This window comes from Sciurus vulgaris (genome assembly GCF_902686455.1).
Source record: "Sciurus vulgaris genome assembly, chromosome: 16".
Taxonomy (NCBI): Eukaryota; Metazoa; Chordata; class Mammalia; order Rodentia; family Sciuridae; genus Sciurus; species Sciurus vulgaris.
In genome coordinates this window covers 32,753,355-32,771,880 of record NC_136477.1, presented here as the reverse complement: position 1 = coordinate 32,771,880, position 18,526 = coordinate 32,753,355, and the positions used below count along the sequence as shown (strand labels likewise).

General features: G+C 43.8%; 1 protein-coding gene across 3 annotated transcripts in view; it reads right to left on the bottom strand.

Annotated features, from left to right (window-relative positions):
• The window catches only part of OSBPL10 (oxysterol binding protein like 10), a 275,775-nt gene that overhangs the window by 178,908 nt on the left and 78,341 nt on the right, over positions 1–18,526 (bottom strand). For 2 of the 3 annotated variants that reach the window (XM_079113977.1, XM_079113976.1), the window contains exon 2: positions 1,947–2,122. In XM_079113977.1, coding sequence (XP_078970103.1) covers positions 1,947–2,122 — 176 coding nt within the window. Of the gene's footprint in view, positions 1–1,946; positions 2,123–2,599; positions 2,671–3,694; positions 3,722–18,526 lie in introns of those variants that run through there. The other variant, XM_079113978.1, reaches the window with a different exon arrangement.

The window sequence follows — 18,526 nt, the reverse complement described above, 5'->3', positions numbered from 1 at the left end:
GTTCTAATAAAATATAAATCAATTTGCACAAATTAACTGCATAAATATTGTCATATTCATAGTTGTTGACTATGCAAAAAAAAAATGATTCCTGTGGAAATTATACTCATTTATAAAAAATGAGCCTGAGCATCATCCGTCAATCAAACCAGACTTCAGGTTGAAACTTTCAGGTAAGGAAATCGAGTTACAAAGTGGGAAAATCTTTGGCTTGGTCCCACATATGGGTTGGTGATGGCCGTCAGTCTGGAGACCTTTGGCACATATAGGATAAGCAACATAAGACCAGGTGAAATTAACTCCCAAAGACAAAGAGGGTATGACAAAGGCTTAGCATTGAAAATATTCCTAAAAGCTCATGACGTAGTGATCCCATTTCGCTACAGGTGGAGGAGATGTGAAATGAAAAAATGGACAGCTGGCACCTTCTGGGATGGGCCCATGATAAGCCATAAACATGCAGAAATTTATCCTGCCCTTTTGTAGTCAAGTTTTAGCTAAATGTAGTGCTCTGTGACAATTCCATGCATATAAAACTTTTATGTTTGCTATTAAAATTGCCCTTAAAAAAAAAACTAGAGTTTAATAATCCACAGAATATTAGCAACTCAATGGCAAAACGAGATGGCTCAATTGTCGAATTAGTTGGATTTTTCTTTTGTGTGGGTTTGTGTCATTCTATAAACCACAGGCGGGGTGGGGGAAGTGCCATTAAGTGTTTCACCTGATATTGTTTCTGCTCTGACAATTTATTAAGCAATAAACGGCAAAGCGAAGCCAAGGACCATATAAATCTAGCCAGCTGGAATGCACGCTGCATGAATCTCTAAAGAGAGCATGAATCTTAGCACGTTTTCAAAAACCCAAAAAACTTTCTTCAACTACAGGCATTTTTATTTCATAGGCTTTTGGATTGTTTTATAGATACTGAAATAGAATTTATATAGAGATAATAAAGAAACATTAGCTTATTTCATCTCTTGGGTAGTAAAGCCTAGAAGTAGAAAACTAGACCAAGAAGAGGTGGAGATTCCAGGCTGGCTTTGCAGAGGTGAAAAACTGTCACAGTCAAGGACAGATGAAAAGGGGCTGTTTCTTGGTAGCTCTTATTTAGGTGACGAAAAATGTTATAGAAGGCAGACTGATCAACGGCCCCCATACCCAATACATCCTGCCCTTCACGGGCCTTAATAAATCACACTGCCTGTGCACGCATTTGGATTTCTGCTTTGTTATTTTATTAGAAGAAAACTGACAGGAGAATCATAGCAATGCAACCCTAACAGAATCCTGGTAGAAAGGCCAGGCAATCAAATTACACTGCTGCAATCAAGTCTGGCATTTCTGCGATGGATGTGCCTCAAGGCAGAGCTAGACTCCCTGGACAGTCATGCTCGTTTCTGAGGATACCCAGCAAACATCAGTCTTCAGGAGGCAAAGAGCAGGCGAAAAAGCACACGAAGGGAAATTAAATTAACACCAGCAGGCTCTACTGCTACAGTGGATTGAATAAAACTTGAATAAAGGGCCCTTTACCAAGAGAAGTTTCGAGAGAAACTTTGCGGGGACAACATTCTAGCCCTTAAAGGGCTGGTTTTGTCCTTACAGCACAGCCCGCAGAGGGCACTGGAGTGAAGATTCATACTCGTAGGGCAAAGAAAATAGACAGTGAGCAAATACTAAGTCTTCAACGGTCCCAAGCCTCTGCCCCCTCTGCAACACCACCTTTGCTTTGTCCTCAATTCCTCAATTACAACAAGCAATTCCTAAGGTCAGCTCCACCTCCCTAGCCCAGGGGTAAGAAAGGCAGTAACTGTCAGAGTCCTCCAAACCCAATAAATCATTAAAGGTGGTTTTAAAAAAAATAATAAAAGCCATCACCACAACAACTATAAAGTAACCCCCAGGCCCTGAACGAAAAGTCACTAGAAGGACGAAGGACGTACCTCTCAGTTTATACATCTCTCCATTAGCAGAGTACACGACCAGCATGTGGGGAGCCTCATCGCTCAGGGACACTATGGCTCCAGATAGAGACAGGGCTCCTCGAGGCTTCTGGTGCTTGCTTTGTTCATTCACAAAATACTGCAGGATGCCAGCCTCAAAATCCAGCACAAAGTACCTGCAGAGAAACCACAGTGCATCATTTTTCTCCCCCAGCCTATTCTACACAGTGGGGGTGGGGAGGGGGCAGCAATCTCTGAAATTCACATCAAGCCTCCAAATTCATGAAGCTGTAGACCAAAACTTTCTCCCAGGGCCCCACAGGAATCAACCCAAATAGGCAGAGAGCACTGGATTTTTACGTCCATGTCAGAATGGACCTTGTAATAGGCTCCAGTGGGCCAGGTTCATTCAGAACATGGTACAACCCCCACCGCTTCACCTGGTGCTTGGATACCACATTAAACCTCCGAATGGCAAAGACTAGCAGTAGCACTGCAACACAGCCTCTCAAGACACGCCGCCCCACGTGACCTCACACGAACAGCTGGAATTCAGAAGGCCCCAAGAGCAGTGGTTTTATACCCAGGAAGCAGAAGCAAGCTGGGCCTCCACTTCCAACAAGCCGTGAGGGGACCAGGAGGAACCTGAGTACCTGGCATCTGTCAGGTTACTGGAGGTGCTTCTGCAACCACCTGCACACACTTCAGGCCCTCCTATATAATCCTTGTCCAAAAAAAGGGCAGAACATCCCTGGTAAGAGGACAGATACAAATTGCCCAAGTCATACAGCAAATCTTTGAAGTCAAATATCTGATCTAAGGATTATTCTCTCAAGCCAGGCACAGTAGTGCACACCTGTAATCCCAGTGGCTCGGGAGGCCGAGGCAGGAGGATTGCGAGTTCAAGCCAGCCTCAGAAACTTAGCAAGGCCCTAAGCAACTCAGACAGACCCTGTCTCTAAAAATATAAAAAAGGGCTGGGGACGTGATTCAGGGTTGAGTATCCCTGACAGTACCAACAACAACAACAAAAAAGATTGTTCTAAAGAGTTGTCACCTGCTAAGTAGTTAAGACAACTTCCCCTTCTCCACCAACTTGGAAATGTCTTCAACTGGGACTCTAAATCTTCCTGCAGCCTAAAGACCCAGCACAGTCCCTGCTGGCTTTTCTCCCTCTCCACTTCTGCTCCATCCACACTGGCCTTTTCTCTCTTCCCTCATCCCCCAAGACCTCTGCATATGCAGTTCCTCCTGTCTGGAGCAGTTACTCAAAGTGTAGCCAACATTTTGCTGGTCCACACAAACCGATTCTAGTGTACAACAGCTTTTTGAAACTTCCTGCATGTGGCTTTGTTTCCACATTCAACAGTATCATCAGTTGAACGGGTCTCCGACCAGTTGAGATGATGTCAAATGCATGGCACTACCTACTAGTCACAAGGCATTCATAATGCCTTAGGGGAAGAGCAGGTCTTCACCACAGGCAGGTTGAGAAACACCTGCCCAGAATGTGCTTCCCCTTCCTCTAGTATGTTCCCTCCCTTTTTTTTCCATGCTAACTTTGAGCAAATCAAACATCCCTCTTCATAGTACCCTGAAATTCTGGCCATGGTGGACGTCTACATTTGTGATCTGATTCAATGTCTAGCATCTGTGTCCCCGCCCCCGCCCCAGTGTCCTGACTTCACAGTACCTGACTTCACTGCATTCAATTGCCACTTGTTAAAGAAATGAATAAAGAAACTTACTGAATTCCACATGCACCATATACCTGGGCCATTCAATGACCTCAGAGACATTGAACAATATTTCACATTTGAGGGACACATGGTGATACTCATAGGTCAGATCCTATCCATGCTACTAATTCCAGTAGTTCTCAGTTTCAGTATCAGATTTCACTACATTCCTTTTGACCACATCCTGTCTTTGCAAAAAGTTTCAGCAGATGCTGCAATAAAAAAAAAAAAAAAAACCCACACAGGGGCTGGGGGTTCAGTTCAGTGGTAGAGTGTGCACCTTACATGCATGAAGCCCTGGGCTCAATACTCAGCACACACGAAAAAAAATTAACGTAGAAGAGAGCAGTGATGTCCAATATAATTCCAAGGTCTGAGCAGCTATGCAGTGCCTACTGGTGGACACATTCCATTAATAAGTAATCACAGCTAAGAAAGGAAAATAGTTTTTCTCCCTTATTTTTCAAAGGGCTACTGAGTTAATAGGGCATAAATATGGATGGGGTTGTTTTGCACTACCCACTTTATAAGTGAAACAGATTTCTTTTAACCTAGAAGTATCACCAACTAAGAAAGCTTACAAACCTCCCACCTCATTTATTCTGATCACAACTAAAAGACATTGTCTCCATTTTACAGATGCTCCAAGAGGCAAAGAAATTTGAAATCCAAGACCAACTCGTCCACATCCAAGGTCAGGACTTAGCCCGACTTGATCTCACTCCCCATTTTTCTCCCCAGTACCTCTCCAGCATCTACTTATGTCCTTCATTCCCCAAATCTTCCTGCTCCAACACAGCTAACAACTCCAAAAGCCCCCGTGCCTGGCAGCAGAGGCCTTTCCTCACCCTCCTGCTCTCCTGAAGCAAGGAGCAGCCATCTCCTGAGCCCATGCCTACCCGGGCCTCAATCCTACAAAGCTTCTAGTCTTCTTAGCAATCTTCTGCCTCTAAATATTTTTAATATTCTGGATGGACCTGGCCAAGACTATTAATCTATTTCACTTCTCACCCTCCCTCCTATCTCTCATGTCACTATAATAAAGCCACTTCTGGTTCTTACGGTCAACATGTATAAATCAAAACATAAAAATGTTTCATGGGGCTGGGCTTGTGGCTCAATGGCAGAGCACTTGCCTGGCATGTGTAAGGCCTTGGGTTCAATTCGCAGCACCACATAGAAAAGATTCATCGACAACTAAATATTTTTTAAAAATGAATCACAGGGCTGGGGTTGTGGCTCAGTGGTACAGCACTTGCCTCAAATGCCTGGGGCACTGGGTTCAATCCTCAGCACCACATAAATAAATCAAATAAAGATATTATCTCCATTTATAACTAAAATATTTTTAAATGTATCATAAAACAGGACTATTTAAAGTATGATCCCTAGCCCCACAGCAGCATCACCACTGGGGAGCTTGTCAGAAATGGAAGCTGAGACCACACCCAAAACCTGCTCAATCACAAACGCTGGGAGGCGGTGCTCTACCAAGCTTCCAGGTAATTCTGACGGAAGTTTGAGAAGCACTGGCCAGAACTAATCCTTTTTTCTTCTTAGAATGGACGTAGATGAAAAGCTCCAGAACTTCCTTGCAGTGAGGGTGTGACTGTTTGAGCTTTAGCCAACAGAATGCAAGCAGAAGCAACACAGGGCTGGTCCATAAAACTCCTCTCAATTCTAGTTTCAAGTCCTTCTACTTGAAATTTGCTTCTGCTCTTTCACATGGAGTAAAGACCAAACTCCAATGACAGATGAACCAGGTCAATTCCTGAGCTGCCAACGGTCAGGGTAAGTGCTGACATGCCTCTCTAGGAGGAAATGCTTTCAAGTTGACCTGTCGTTAATGTCACCATGACCAAGCCTGTGTAGACAAGTCACAGCATTACCAACAATCCCTAAAAGCACAGGAACTACGGCACATTATCTAGCCCCCCAACACTGGGACAGAGCCATAGCATTCGCACAAATGGGTGCTGCTCTTAACACTGGGGGAAGTAGAAAGAAGGGGATGTGAAGAAAAGAAAACAGGACCGACCTGCTCTCAACTGCCTCAATTTCTCTCTGCACTGTGCCACTGATGGCAATGGAGAGACAATCTCTTTCTGCTTCCTCCTGCTACGGACCCCACTACGGAAGCCTGGCAGCTTGCCAAGCACATCCTGCACAAATAAGCAACTGTATTTGCAAAGGATATCTTTCAGAAGCTGGTTTGAAGAAATGAACTGAATGCCGTTTTATTTTTTCAGTAAGGATGGCAGAATAAGCAATTGATGTCACATTATGCAGGATATGGGGACACATTAATGAATTTTCACATTACCCATTTCAAACTGGCATCTTAATTCTAACCTCCTGCCTCAGATGGGAGGAGGGATTGTTTCTACTACTTCCTAAAATAGTTTAGATGCAAATGCACAAATCTGAATCATGCATCCTAAGGAAGGTCATCAATAAATGTACTGCTAAACACACTTAAAAATTTCATCACATTTGGAGAAAAGCATGGGATCCTGTCTGATTAAGAAATGCAACATGCTAAACAAAGTGCTCTTTCAGTGCAGCCTTTGAAACTTAAGTCAGCTCTGGTCACATACAGGTAAGAACTGCCCAGGCGGCCTTCAAAAGGGCAATTCCTGTTGGTTTGTGTCCCCTGGGAGGAAATAAATTAAATCTGGCTTCCCATGGGATCATGGCTCTGTCTGCTTCTGCTGTTTGGAGCCTGCAGCTATATCTAAAAATCACAGCTTTCATTCTCAATAGGACAGTTAACCATATTTCTGGATTAGGCTTCATTAAGCCAAGTGAAACTGCTAGATAAAATCCAGGAACAATCTTAAAGGTCTTCCCTTCTAGAGGGAGGAGTAAGGCAAACTTTCAGGTTCCGTTATCTTTTTAAATTAGTATCTTTGAGCTATAGTGTGCAACTTGATTCCTGAGTAGGTGAACTGAATTGTGCGCAGAGCTTTTTTGTTATAGTAAATGAAAACAAATCAAACAATGTGCTGGGTAAGAAAGAGAAAGAGGGATGAAGTCAAACCCATGAATAAACTGTCACAGTTTGGCTCTGCAAAGTCCCAGATGTTGAGGACCTGGTCTCCAGCTGCTGATGCTATGGGAAGGTGAAGGAAATGTCAGGAGGTGGGACCTAGCTGGAAGAGGTGGGTCACTGGGATGTGTCTTTAAAGGTCTATTTTGACACTGGCCCCTAACTCTGTTTCTCTGCATCCTGGCTTCCATGAGTCAAGTGGGTTTCCTCTGCCATGACCTTCTACCATGATATTCCACCTTGCCATAGCCTAAGAGCAATGGAATCAACTGACCACAGACTGCAACCTCTAAAACCATGAGTCAAATAAAATCTTTTCTCCTTGAAGTTGTTTTTCTCAGGTATATTGTCACAGGAACCTAAAGCTGACTAATAGAGAAAGTCACTTTAATTCTTATCAAACCAGTCTCTTGGAGGCACCCCCTGTCTAATTCCAAGCTGGGAGAGTTGGCAGTGGGAAGGACACTTCCTGGGAAGGGCTCAAGAAAAGCCACTACATACTAATATCCTTTAACAAATTGTTGCTTTCCAAAGAAATGCAAGTGCACACACAAGCACTAAAATACATTCACATTTACACAGGTGCACTCTCACCAGAACCCACAAACACATGTACTCATACATGCAACTACTAGCACACACTCACAAACTAGTTCCTGCACACTCGTGTATCCACTCACACATTCACACTCATTTGCACATGCCCTGGCTCACCAACTCCCACACAGCACAGCACCTACTCCTGGGGCTTTCCTGGTCAGGCATCTCTCAAGGGTCATCTGTCTACACCAGTGGCCCTGTTTTTCCCCCCACCCCATCTGCCTGACAGTTTCATTACAGGTCTAAACATTAGCAAAAAAACGTGCACTTTTACTTTGGTGGGGAGTGGGCCAGGGCCAACAGTCACCCACCAAACCCCAGGTTCCCCAGCACTCATCTGTGACCAGGTATTTCTAGCACTGCCACCACCATCCCCCAAACACGGAGACGGAGGGTCCAACACACTCCAGAGAAATGTCAAGGAGAAGGATGTGCATGGCAGTGAGTCAGCTGCTCATTAATGCTGACAGGCAGGAGTTACAGCCAAAATACAGGAAAATTACAGAGTAAAACAAGCAGAGAAGAAAACCTTCCTTTGAAGGATTGTTTGACAGGCTGGCCTTCACACGGTGAAATCATTTCATCTAAGTTCAAAAGTGAAACTTAAAACAAGAGTAAAGGGCCCAAGAAGTAAAGCCAGGGGCTTGTCCTTGGTGTCCCATCAGATTGTCTCTCAGCCACATTTCTGTTCTTCTCAAGAGGGTCCCAGACTCCTAGTTCTTCAGAGGACCAGGCCCTCATCTCCACACCAGATGCCAGGGCCAACCCACTGAGCCCTGGATCAGACAAGCCCAGGTCCCCCACATGAAAGAGGACAACTACCAAGTCCCTAGTTGGCCATAGCCCATGGTCACCACTGCTGCACCTGCCTCACCTTCCCCAGGGACCCCATCTGAGAAGCACCTGCTCCAAACTGCTAGACTGCATGAACAGGGTCTGAGCTCAGATGCCCAGACCCCACCTTGCCCTGACCAATGGCAACAGCAACTTTGTTCTTCCGCTTACAGCCACTCTCCATGTGAGGCTATTTACTACCAGACTCTTCCAGATCCCAGTCCACATCCCCACCAACACCCCAAAATAGCAGAGACTCGACCCCTTTGGCATCCCCCCCCGCCCCGCACACAGCTCGAAGGAGTTGCTCTTTCTGGCAGGGCATGCACCGATTGTGTTTCAGGAGCCTACCAATTCCCTCTGCACACAAATGCAGCATCCATTCTCAGATTTAGAAGCACCAAGTAAGCCAGAAGCAGTGGCGCACACCTGTTATCCCAGCAGCTCTGGAGTTGAGGCAGGATTGAGGGTTCAAAGTCAGCCCCAGAAATTTAGCAAGGCCCTAAGTGAGACCCTGACTCTAAATAAAATATAAAAAAGGGCTGGGGACGTGATTCATTGGTTAAGAGCCCCCTGGGTTTAATCCTCAGCGCGCGCACGCACGCGCGCGCGCACACACACACACACACACACACACACACACACACAAGCATCAAGTTTCTAAAACTTCTAATCTACTGTTTTTCAGAAAACAAAATGGGGGAGAAATCAACAAAGAGAAGGAAAGAGACTCAAATTGTGGATTCAGTTTCCCAAGTGTCTCTTAAATCTCCAAAATTAATACTATCTGTGGGTGATTGATGGAATTTTGATATCCAGGGATCACAGCATATTAAAATCCTCCAAAATGTGACCTTGGAGTGGCCAGACTCGGTAAGAGGTGTCCACACATCCTCAGGTGGGATCTTGATCCCTCCTCAGGAGGCTGCGTTGGTTATCATGATGTAGGAAAGCAGAATGCACCACCCCAAACTGTGCCTTCACCCAGGGAGCACAAGACCCTGCAGAGATCTTGTCACCTCAGAAGAGTTCGCACTCAAAACCGAGAGTTTCTAGCTTGGGAGAAAAGGATAAATCTTCCAGAATTTCTTTCATACTAACCAAGTTTCTTGGAGAAGATGTTGGATCTTACAGTCAAGACCTCCCAACAGGTTCCAAGGTAAAGTGCCAAGCCTGGGATACTCCCAACTCTTGGAATTTTTGGCAATGGCTGGAGAAACAGGGTGGCCTTCTCATATCTCTGAGCTCCCCATCACTGTCACCAGCATGCCCAAAACACTAGGAGAGGGTTCAACACACTCCAGAGGGCCCCACAACTCATCACCAAGCAGAGGATGAAGATACCCTATTACCTAAGAATTATATGAGACCATGTATGTAGAATATGTCAAAAATACACTGCCACGTATCTAAAAAGATTGTAAAGAATTATACAAGAACACAATCCACTCCTACACACTCAGGCGCATAGTGCAACAAGATCAATCTCAAACATCATAAAATTGTGATATAAGGTCTTGTCTGGTGCATAACCATTAATGCTCATCCTCAGACATCTTAAAGCTGTAAACTGAACCATTAATAAAAATATTTGGTACTATTTACTGAGTGCTTTTTATGTGCCACGCACTGTGATGCACACGAAAATAATTCATTTATGCTGTGCAGCAGTCCTATAAAGTAAATGTGATTATAACCCCTTCCTACATATGGAAAACTTCAAGCACAGAAAGGTTGATAGCTCAACAAGATCTGAAAGAGTTAATAATAGGGCCTATGTTGACCCAGGCAATCTGACTTCAAAGCCCAGGACTCTAAACTATCAGATATTTTGTGCTGAGAAAATAGATGCAGAACTATAAACTCTCAACACAGGGTCAAAAATACGCAAAGCAAAAACTGATAGACATATAAATAGAAAATAAAACAATCAATCATTGCAAAGTACCTGACATGTTAATAAAGACAAATCTTTAATATCTGAAAACAAACTAATGATAGTTTAAATAATATAGTAAATAATGTCATAGTATGGTTATACTAAAATATTATAGTTTAATAACACAATTACATATTATAGAATATAAAACTGTTTAATATTAGCATTGGGAGAAAATACTAGACTATTTTTTAACTAAGTGTGGGCAGGGTACAACAGAACAAAGTATTAAAAATGTTTCTAAATAAAAAAAAATTCTAAAGCAAAAAAATTCCATAAATACAATTTAAAAATAACCAGTGAAGTATACTTCAAAAAATTAAAATGAATTGCCTTCTAAAAAGAGTACTAAAGTTTGGTCCAGCTACTTTGTTTCTGAAATCGAAGCTTGTTTAACACATGGATTCGACTCTCCACCCAGGCCTAGAGAATCTTTGTGATTGGGGGAAAGATAAATAGGAATGTCACAACCTTTACCAAGTGATTCAGAAGCCCCCTAAAACAAAATCAGAGCCAAGATAAAACTTGACAGATGATATTGGTTGCTCATTTTCCTTCTGATCTGCCTAGCCTTCCCCTCAATTACTCACTCAACAAACACCTGAGCACACTGGAGCCCATACAATGCAGATGAATATATTAGAGTGCTAGCCAACCTCATTTCGTCTCCATATAAAGAGCCAAAGCTCAGCTTTTCTAAATCACCATAGCACAGGCAGGTTTCTCGGTTGTCAGTTTGGAAATATATTTTTGAGAAAGATTTAGTTACAAAATCTGGCATGGAGTTCCCTCTCAATAAAATCATCACCTGGCCTCATGCAAGCTCTCACCTGAATAGGAGGGCCCCAGGCACCAGGAGATTGAGAGCTGCCAGCCCCAGAGTTTGCTGCTTGGGAACCCCTAATAAGGCACCCACAAAAGTCAAAGTGAACTTTCAACAGGAGTTTTTGAGGCACTGCGCTTTGGACTTGACCTATAATGAGGTTCAACTTGCTATTAAAGACTAGATTTCATACTGAAACTAAAGACTGAGCCGGAACAAGGATTAATGCAGGTTTTCAGAATGCTGCCTTGTCACTCTCTGAACTATTAACTTGGGTTCCTGGTGCCTGTCAGTGAGAACAACACGGTACCCAGAGTACATCCTATCGAGCTATGTCTTCATGCTCACAAATCACATCATCGTTCTTGCCACCAAGCAGGACAGGAACTTACTTGTGAATCTCCGAGATGGGCCAAGTCCCGATTCAAGTCTTTGTTTTACTATAGGCTTGAAAAAGCATCACATCCTTAAACAGATCCCGCTACTGGCTTAAGCCCTGGGGTAAAGGTGGATGGGTGCCCCCAGCTATCGCCCCTGAAGAGGGAAGAGATGGCAAGCCATTCTGGGGAGGCCCTGAGAGCCAGCACGTCAAGAATAGGCCCCATGGCTCAGCTTTTCCTCCAAGCATCCAACAGAGTCAGACTCTGATACTTCACTGTCCCTGGATTCAAGGCGTCCTGTTGTTTTCCTGAGGGGTGACACAGGAGCAGGGAAAGAGATGCCATTTGACAGTCGACAGCCAGGCTACAGCCTGAAGCCAAGGTTTTTAAACTTAGCCTGCCTCAGCTTCACTTGGAGATTGCTAAAAAAAACACCTGGGCTCCTCCACGAGCTTGTCTGATTCAGGAGGTCTGGGTAGAGCACAAGAACTCAAGTTCCCTGTAAGGTCCCAGGTGATTCTGATGCTATTTGTGGGTGTGCACTTTGGAAGTCACTTGAGAAAGAAACAAAGGTTATCAAAATTAAAACGGAGTCACTTGCATCAACCCTACCAAAAGAGAGAACAAACCCAAGAGGTTGGTTACGAAGGAAGGGTTTCTGCCTGTGACTGCTGATGGAGGCTAGTACAAAAGACTGCCAGAGCCACCAGCAGGCACAGAGGCCACTGCAGCCTCTTACAAAAAGCACCTCTACAAGGACATCTGCCCAGCAAAGGCTCAGCCTTGGACGGACACCACTCTTGTTATTAATCATTGCAGCCAAGGATTACTGTTTCAGAACATCTGATGTAATTCTCACTTTTGCCTTTGAAACCCTTCCCCTTGCCTCAACCTCCTTGAATACCCACACAGTTTACTATGGCCTGGGTATTCTTCTGCAATGCTCTGCCATTCCCAAATACCAGTATTCTTTGGAGAATCTCTGATTGCTGCTTCTTTTTTTTTTTTTTTTTTTTTTTTAGGTTGACAGTAATTCTCATTTTTGTGACCTTAGGCAAGTTACTTATCCATGCAGGGTCTCGATTTCCACATCTGTAAAAGCTAAAAGCTAGCTAATTCTCTTTTGCAGATCGTTCTACCATCTCTGTTGCCCACAGATCTGCCTGCTTATAAAACAAGAACTTCTAAATGAACCTATTACATTCCTAAGTGCAGACAGTAAATTGGATCTGATGATGATGCTCATATTGCATGATATTAGCAGTTTAGTTAATTTACTACCAGACCAATAAGACAGGACTTCATATGAGAGCCTGCGTTTACTCTTTTTTTGAGGGGTAAATTATTTGGCAGGAACTCATGCTCAGTTCTCAGTGTGGTCAGCTGTACCTAGGTTCTGCAATATGGTAAAGCATTCTGGATAAGTTTATTCACGTATGGTTAAAAAGAAGAGAATCCATAGAAGTTTGATAATGCTTTGAAGTAGGTTGTCTCTAGTCCCATAACTAAGTTTTATTTGCAAACATCACTAATTTGGTGTTTTAAATATAATTTCCTGAGTACCTACTATGTGCCAGATATCACGCTAAGTGCTAAAGATACATGGGAGGGGGTGAGGGGGGACAGACAATATTGACTAAAAATAAAAGCCAAACTCTTAACTGTGATAACGCATTACGTAGAATCGCATCAATTAGTAGAACGGGACCTGGAGGGAATTCCAAGGAGAGAGGAGCTGAGATCTGAGGAATGAGGAAATGGAGCCGGAGAAGAGAGGAGCAGACTCTTCCAGGCGAAGGAACCTGTGTAGAGGCCCTGAGGCTGGGAAAGGGGACAGTGTGACTGTAGCACAGAAGAAGGAGCATGCTTTCAGATGCTGCTAAGAGACATCAGGAAGGTAAAGCAGGCAGGCCAGCGAGGCATGGAGGGAGTCCATCCAGAGCACTCCACAACAGGTGTCAAGCAGAGGCAGGGGGAGCTAGGACCAGTTTAGAAAAGGAGAACCCCTGAGCTCCAGGGCAGGACGAGGCTAGGAGAGAAGCTTGGTAGACACAGGAGAGCAGAGGTTCACTGCTGTTCAACACCATGGACTAAGGACGCTAACCAAGTTTCTCCCCTGAAATCAGCTACACAACTAGACAAAACTGCACAAAGCAACCAGTTCAGCAGAGTAGAAACAGACCAAAGCCATGATTCATGCAAACTCTTGACCTTCAATAAGAATGGGCAGGGTCTGCAGTGACCAGGCGTAGGCTGTTCCCATCCCCTGCCTGGCTACGTTAACTAGTAGTTCTGTAAGGTCCCAATGAGTTAACTAAAAAAGTTGCCAGAGTTGTTGATGCTGAAAAGGGGTTAAAAATGAAAAGCTGCAGACGAGCTGAAATCAGCCTACCTAGATAACAGGATGTCCTTGACAGTAGATTTAGGCTGTTCCTAGGGGTAATGGGGAATCCTCCGACTACTGTCAAGCTGACCCTCTGCAGACCAGTGGTTACTATGGTGACCAAAACTTTAGAGCCGAAACTTTTATGTCCTGATATGCAAACAAGGACATAAACCTTCCAATCGTAAAAGAGAAACTGAGTCCCTTTGTCTGAAGTGTATAAAACGGCTTGTAAACTTGTGCTCAGGGTACTCGGCATTGACTGCTAAGCTGGTCTGTGTCAAGTGCCCGAGCAGCTGCTTGAATAAACTGGCTCTTTCTGCAGTTGCATACGGCTTGGTCTCCCTGGTAGTCTCTTTGGGGGTGGTTTGGGGCTTGGGCACAACACCCTCCTGGTGGTCCTGGCATAACATTACCAGGGTGGGCAGGCCTGAAGAACCAGCACTTTGAGACCACTAAGGGACAGTGCTCCTGTGATTGGGAACATTATCAAAGTGACAATGTTGCCACTGGAAAGGCTCCATTGGCCTGAAAAGGCAGCCTGGTTTGGAGCAATCCACTCACTAGCCAGGGATCTAACTGGGAGCTCCTGAAAGGGAGGAAACCATTCACAGACTCAGGTTCCCCAGTGGCTGAGCAGAAATGTAGCAAAGATCCAAGCAGGCCCAAGTCACCCACACATCCTCAGCCAACAAAGCCTACACACAGAGGAGACTGCCAGAAAGACAAAGCCAGGACAGGCAGGAAAGCAGCCTGAGGTTCTAGACACACCAGCAGAGCAAGACAGCCTTTCTGGCCAAAGGTACTGGAGTACAATCTCTGACCAATCTTTGGCTGAACACCAAGCACATACATCCGAACATACAGAAAACTCCCACACTTTACAATAAGACAAGCAACCCAATCAAAAAGCAGGCAAAAGATTTCCTTTCACCAAAGGAGATACATGAGTACCTAATAAATACATGAAAATATGCACATTGTTAATCTACAGGAAAATGTAAATTAAAACACACTTAACGACCATTTCACAGCCACAGAATGGCCATAACAAAAAAGACTAATAACAGCAAATGGTTATTAACTAAGACCCTCCTACAATGCTGGTAGGAACATACAATGTACAGCTGCTGGGGAAATGATAAACCCGCCCTGAAACACAGTGCTTTTGCTCCTGAAAATCTACTTATGCAGAAAACACAGCCTGTCCACACCAAAGGCTTACATGCAAATGTTCAAAGCAGTATTACTGATTGTAAACAGAAACTGGGAATAATTCACATGTCCATCCACTGGCAATATGTGATGTGTGATTCCATACCATGGAATAATGTTCAGCAACAAAAAGAACAAAATACTAACACATGCTACAACAGGGATGAACTTCAAAAATAGGCTGAGTGAAAAAAGCCAGATGCAAAAGACTACATATTATTATCTGATTCCATTTATATGTAAGGTCCAGAAAAGGGATACACAGAGACAAAAAGATCAGTGGTTGTCTGGGGCTGAGGGTAGGAACAGGATTAATTGCCAACTGCTTAGAGGGATTTGCATGTATGTTAGAAATGTTGCCAAACTGAACTATGCTGGTCTTTGTACAACTCTATAAACACACTAAAAATAACTGGATTGTATACTTGCAACTAGTGAATTTTACAGTGTGGAAATTATACCTTAATAAAAGTATTTAAAAAATAAAAAATGTCCAGCGTCCCTGGCAATAGAGTAGACCAGGGTCGGGATAGCAGAGTTATCGCAGTTACATAGTAAGTCTTGATGGAATAGGCAGGGGGCGGAGCTCAGTGGCACAGCACTACCTCACATGCATGAGGCCCTGGATTCAGTTCTCCAGCACCACTTAAAAAAAATGAGATAAGCCAATCTCAAAAAACCAAAGGACGAATGATATCGCTAATAAGTGGATCATGACACATAATGGGGGCAGGGAGGGGTTAGTGTTAGGGTTAGAGTTAGGGTTAGGGAGGGGGGGCAAGAATGGAGGAAGGAAGGACTGTATAGAGGGAAAAGAGGGGTGGGAGGGGTGGGGGGAAGGGAAAAAATAACAGAATGAATCAAACAACATTGCTCTATGTAAATTTATGATTACACAAACGGTATGCCTTTACGCCATGTACAAACACAGAAACAGCATGTATCCCATTTGTTTACAATAAAAAAAAGAAGGGGAAAAATAAATAAATAAATAAATAAATAAATAAATAAATAAATACATGCTGGACCGGGAATTCAGTTTGGGAAGACCACCTATGAGGCATCCCTAAAACTCCCGGAAATGTTACTTAGCCATTAGAGGAACAGATCTGAATCCTGAGGTCTGAGTTGGAGGTGTAAATTTGAAGGTCAAGTGTAAGTTGATTGACACTGAGGCCACAGGCATGGGGAAACTGCAGATGAGGAGGAGGGAGGTGGGAAGGAGAGGGCCTGGGCCCAAGACCTGAGGAACTCTAACATTAAACAGTCAAAGAGAAGAGGAAACAAGGCAGAGAGGTAGGTGGAAAGCCAGACGCTCAGAAGGAGAATGTCTCAGAAAGGAAGAAGTGATCAACCGAGTCAAAAGCTAATAAAATGTCGGTGAGAACGGAAACGTGCCTGTTTGTGACATATACTGATGTGTTTATTTCTAGATCACGGATCCTCATGACCCCACTTTACCATCAAGCAGACCAGTTCTTTCTGATGCAGTCAACTCAGGCGCGAGGCTGAACGTCTTTTAACTTCCAAACATTTACTGCCCAAGTCCTCCAGTTGTTTCCCAGTAGCCATATTCCATTTTTATTGGGAGTAATAGAAACCGTAGTTGAAACAAAGATCCGAAATTCAGCTCTGCAATTAGTGGTCTGAAACCAGGTGTGGCAGAGGTAGGCTGCTACCCTAGAATATCCTTTTTTTCTTCTCTTTCATATTAACAGAATGCCAGTTTTTAGTTGAGCCATAACCCACTATGCCAGAATACCAATCCTAACCTCCTCTTCTGCTAAATGTGGTCACCTAAGTTCCTGCTAATGAGAAACCGTGATGTATTACATGCCCTCTCTCCTCCATCTGCTTTGTGTAAGAGGGATACGATGGCTGGAATACCATTAATCCTCTTGTACCAGGAAGACATGCCACACTCTACAGTGAGGCAGAAAGTTCAAAGGAGATTGGGTCTCTGATATCCGTGGAGTCCCCCAAGCCAGTCTCCAAAAGTTTGCCTCCAAACTTCTTTCATGTGGCAGAAAACTGAAGGCTGCACATTAGAATCATCTGGACCCTTTTTACAAACCTCAATCCCAGCATGCATTGGGACCAATAAGTCAGAATCCCCAAGGGAGAAACCCAGGCACTGGTAGCTTTTTAATGCTCCCCAGGTGACTGCAATTGCAACCAACTATGAGAACCTGTGATTGACTATCTTCATGCAGTTCTAATACTCAAACAGTTAAACACGATTCCTGTGTCACCAAACCATATACTGGTGTGAACATCTTTAAAATAGGGGATTTTTTTTACACCCTTATTTTACTCAAAAGTGTTTGTTATAACAATAGTTCATTCATTTTTTTCATTTTTTATTCTTTTTAGATATACATGACAATAGAGTATATTTTGACACACATGCATGAAGTATAATTTACTCTAATGAGGATCCCATTCTTGTGAAAATAGGAATTTTTAATGTTTACAACTTCCACAAATATTTAGTAATCTACTATATGTCAGCTATTGAGCATATGCTGATGACTCAATTCCTGCCCTCAAGAAACTTATCTTGTCTGAAATTACATGAATGTGTTCAATTCACAAAGGTCCCAAACTAGCCAGGCACAGCAGCACACACCTGTAATCCCAGCAGCTCAGGAGGCTGAGGCAGGAGGATCGCAAGTTCAAAGTCAGCCTCAGCAATTTAGTGAGGTCCTAAGCAACTCAAGGAGACCCTGTCTCTAAATAAAATATAAAAAAGGGCTAGGGATGTGGCTCAGTGGTTAAGGGTCCCTGAGTTCAATCACCAGTACCAAAAAAGAAAAAAGAAAAGGCCCCAACTATCCAACTACTACCTTATTGGTAGGAACCATAATGCAGTACCCAGGAGAAGCAGCATGATGAGGCAAAATCCTATCACCACACTAAAGGAAAGTTAACGGCCTCTTACAAATCTGCCTTCGTGTTTCAGCAAAGCGCTCAGTAATTAATTGCTGAGAAGAACTCAGCATCGCTGCTGTGTCCTCAACACACAGGGCACTAGAAATGATGATTAGAATGTTCCACATTTCTTATTTATGATAATCAGGAACAATGCTACATTAATTTTAAGAAACTCGAACTCCAATTACGATAGGACAGCGGCATGAAGGAAGCGTTCACCAGCGTTCATAAAGCTGTCGAACTCGCAGGCCCTTTAGAAACCCACGTGATCACTGCTGCCACCCGAAAAATACCTGTGCGGATACAGTTACTGCACCATTTTTTCAGATTACAAAGAAAAGCAATCATTACTCCCCAAAAGACTGATTAAGATTTATCCTTTAGTGGATCAAATGTTCCAGGTTCTAAGCTTCCCCTCAAATGGAAACCACTGGGATTTTCTGCAGAGGAGAGCACTATTTCTTTGCAAACCTACAAAGCTGGATCACTGTGTCTAGTTCTGGACCAGGTGCAGGACGAGTGCAGCTCAGGGAGATGCCACACAAGAGAAGGAGCAGAGGGAGCAGAGAGGGCCTGGGGAGGAAAAGAGGTTGGGTTTTCAGCTACAGGGACCGTCTGGGCCAGAAAGCATGAGGGGCCACAGGGGAAGGGCCTGTTCAAGGAGGGTCCGCTAGCTGGGCCACC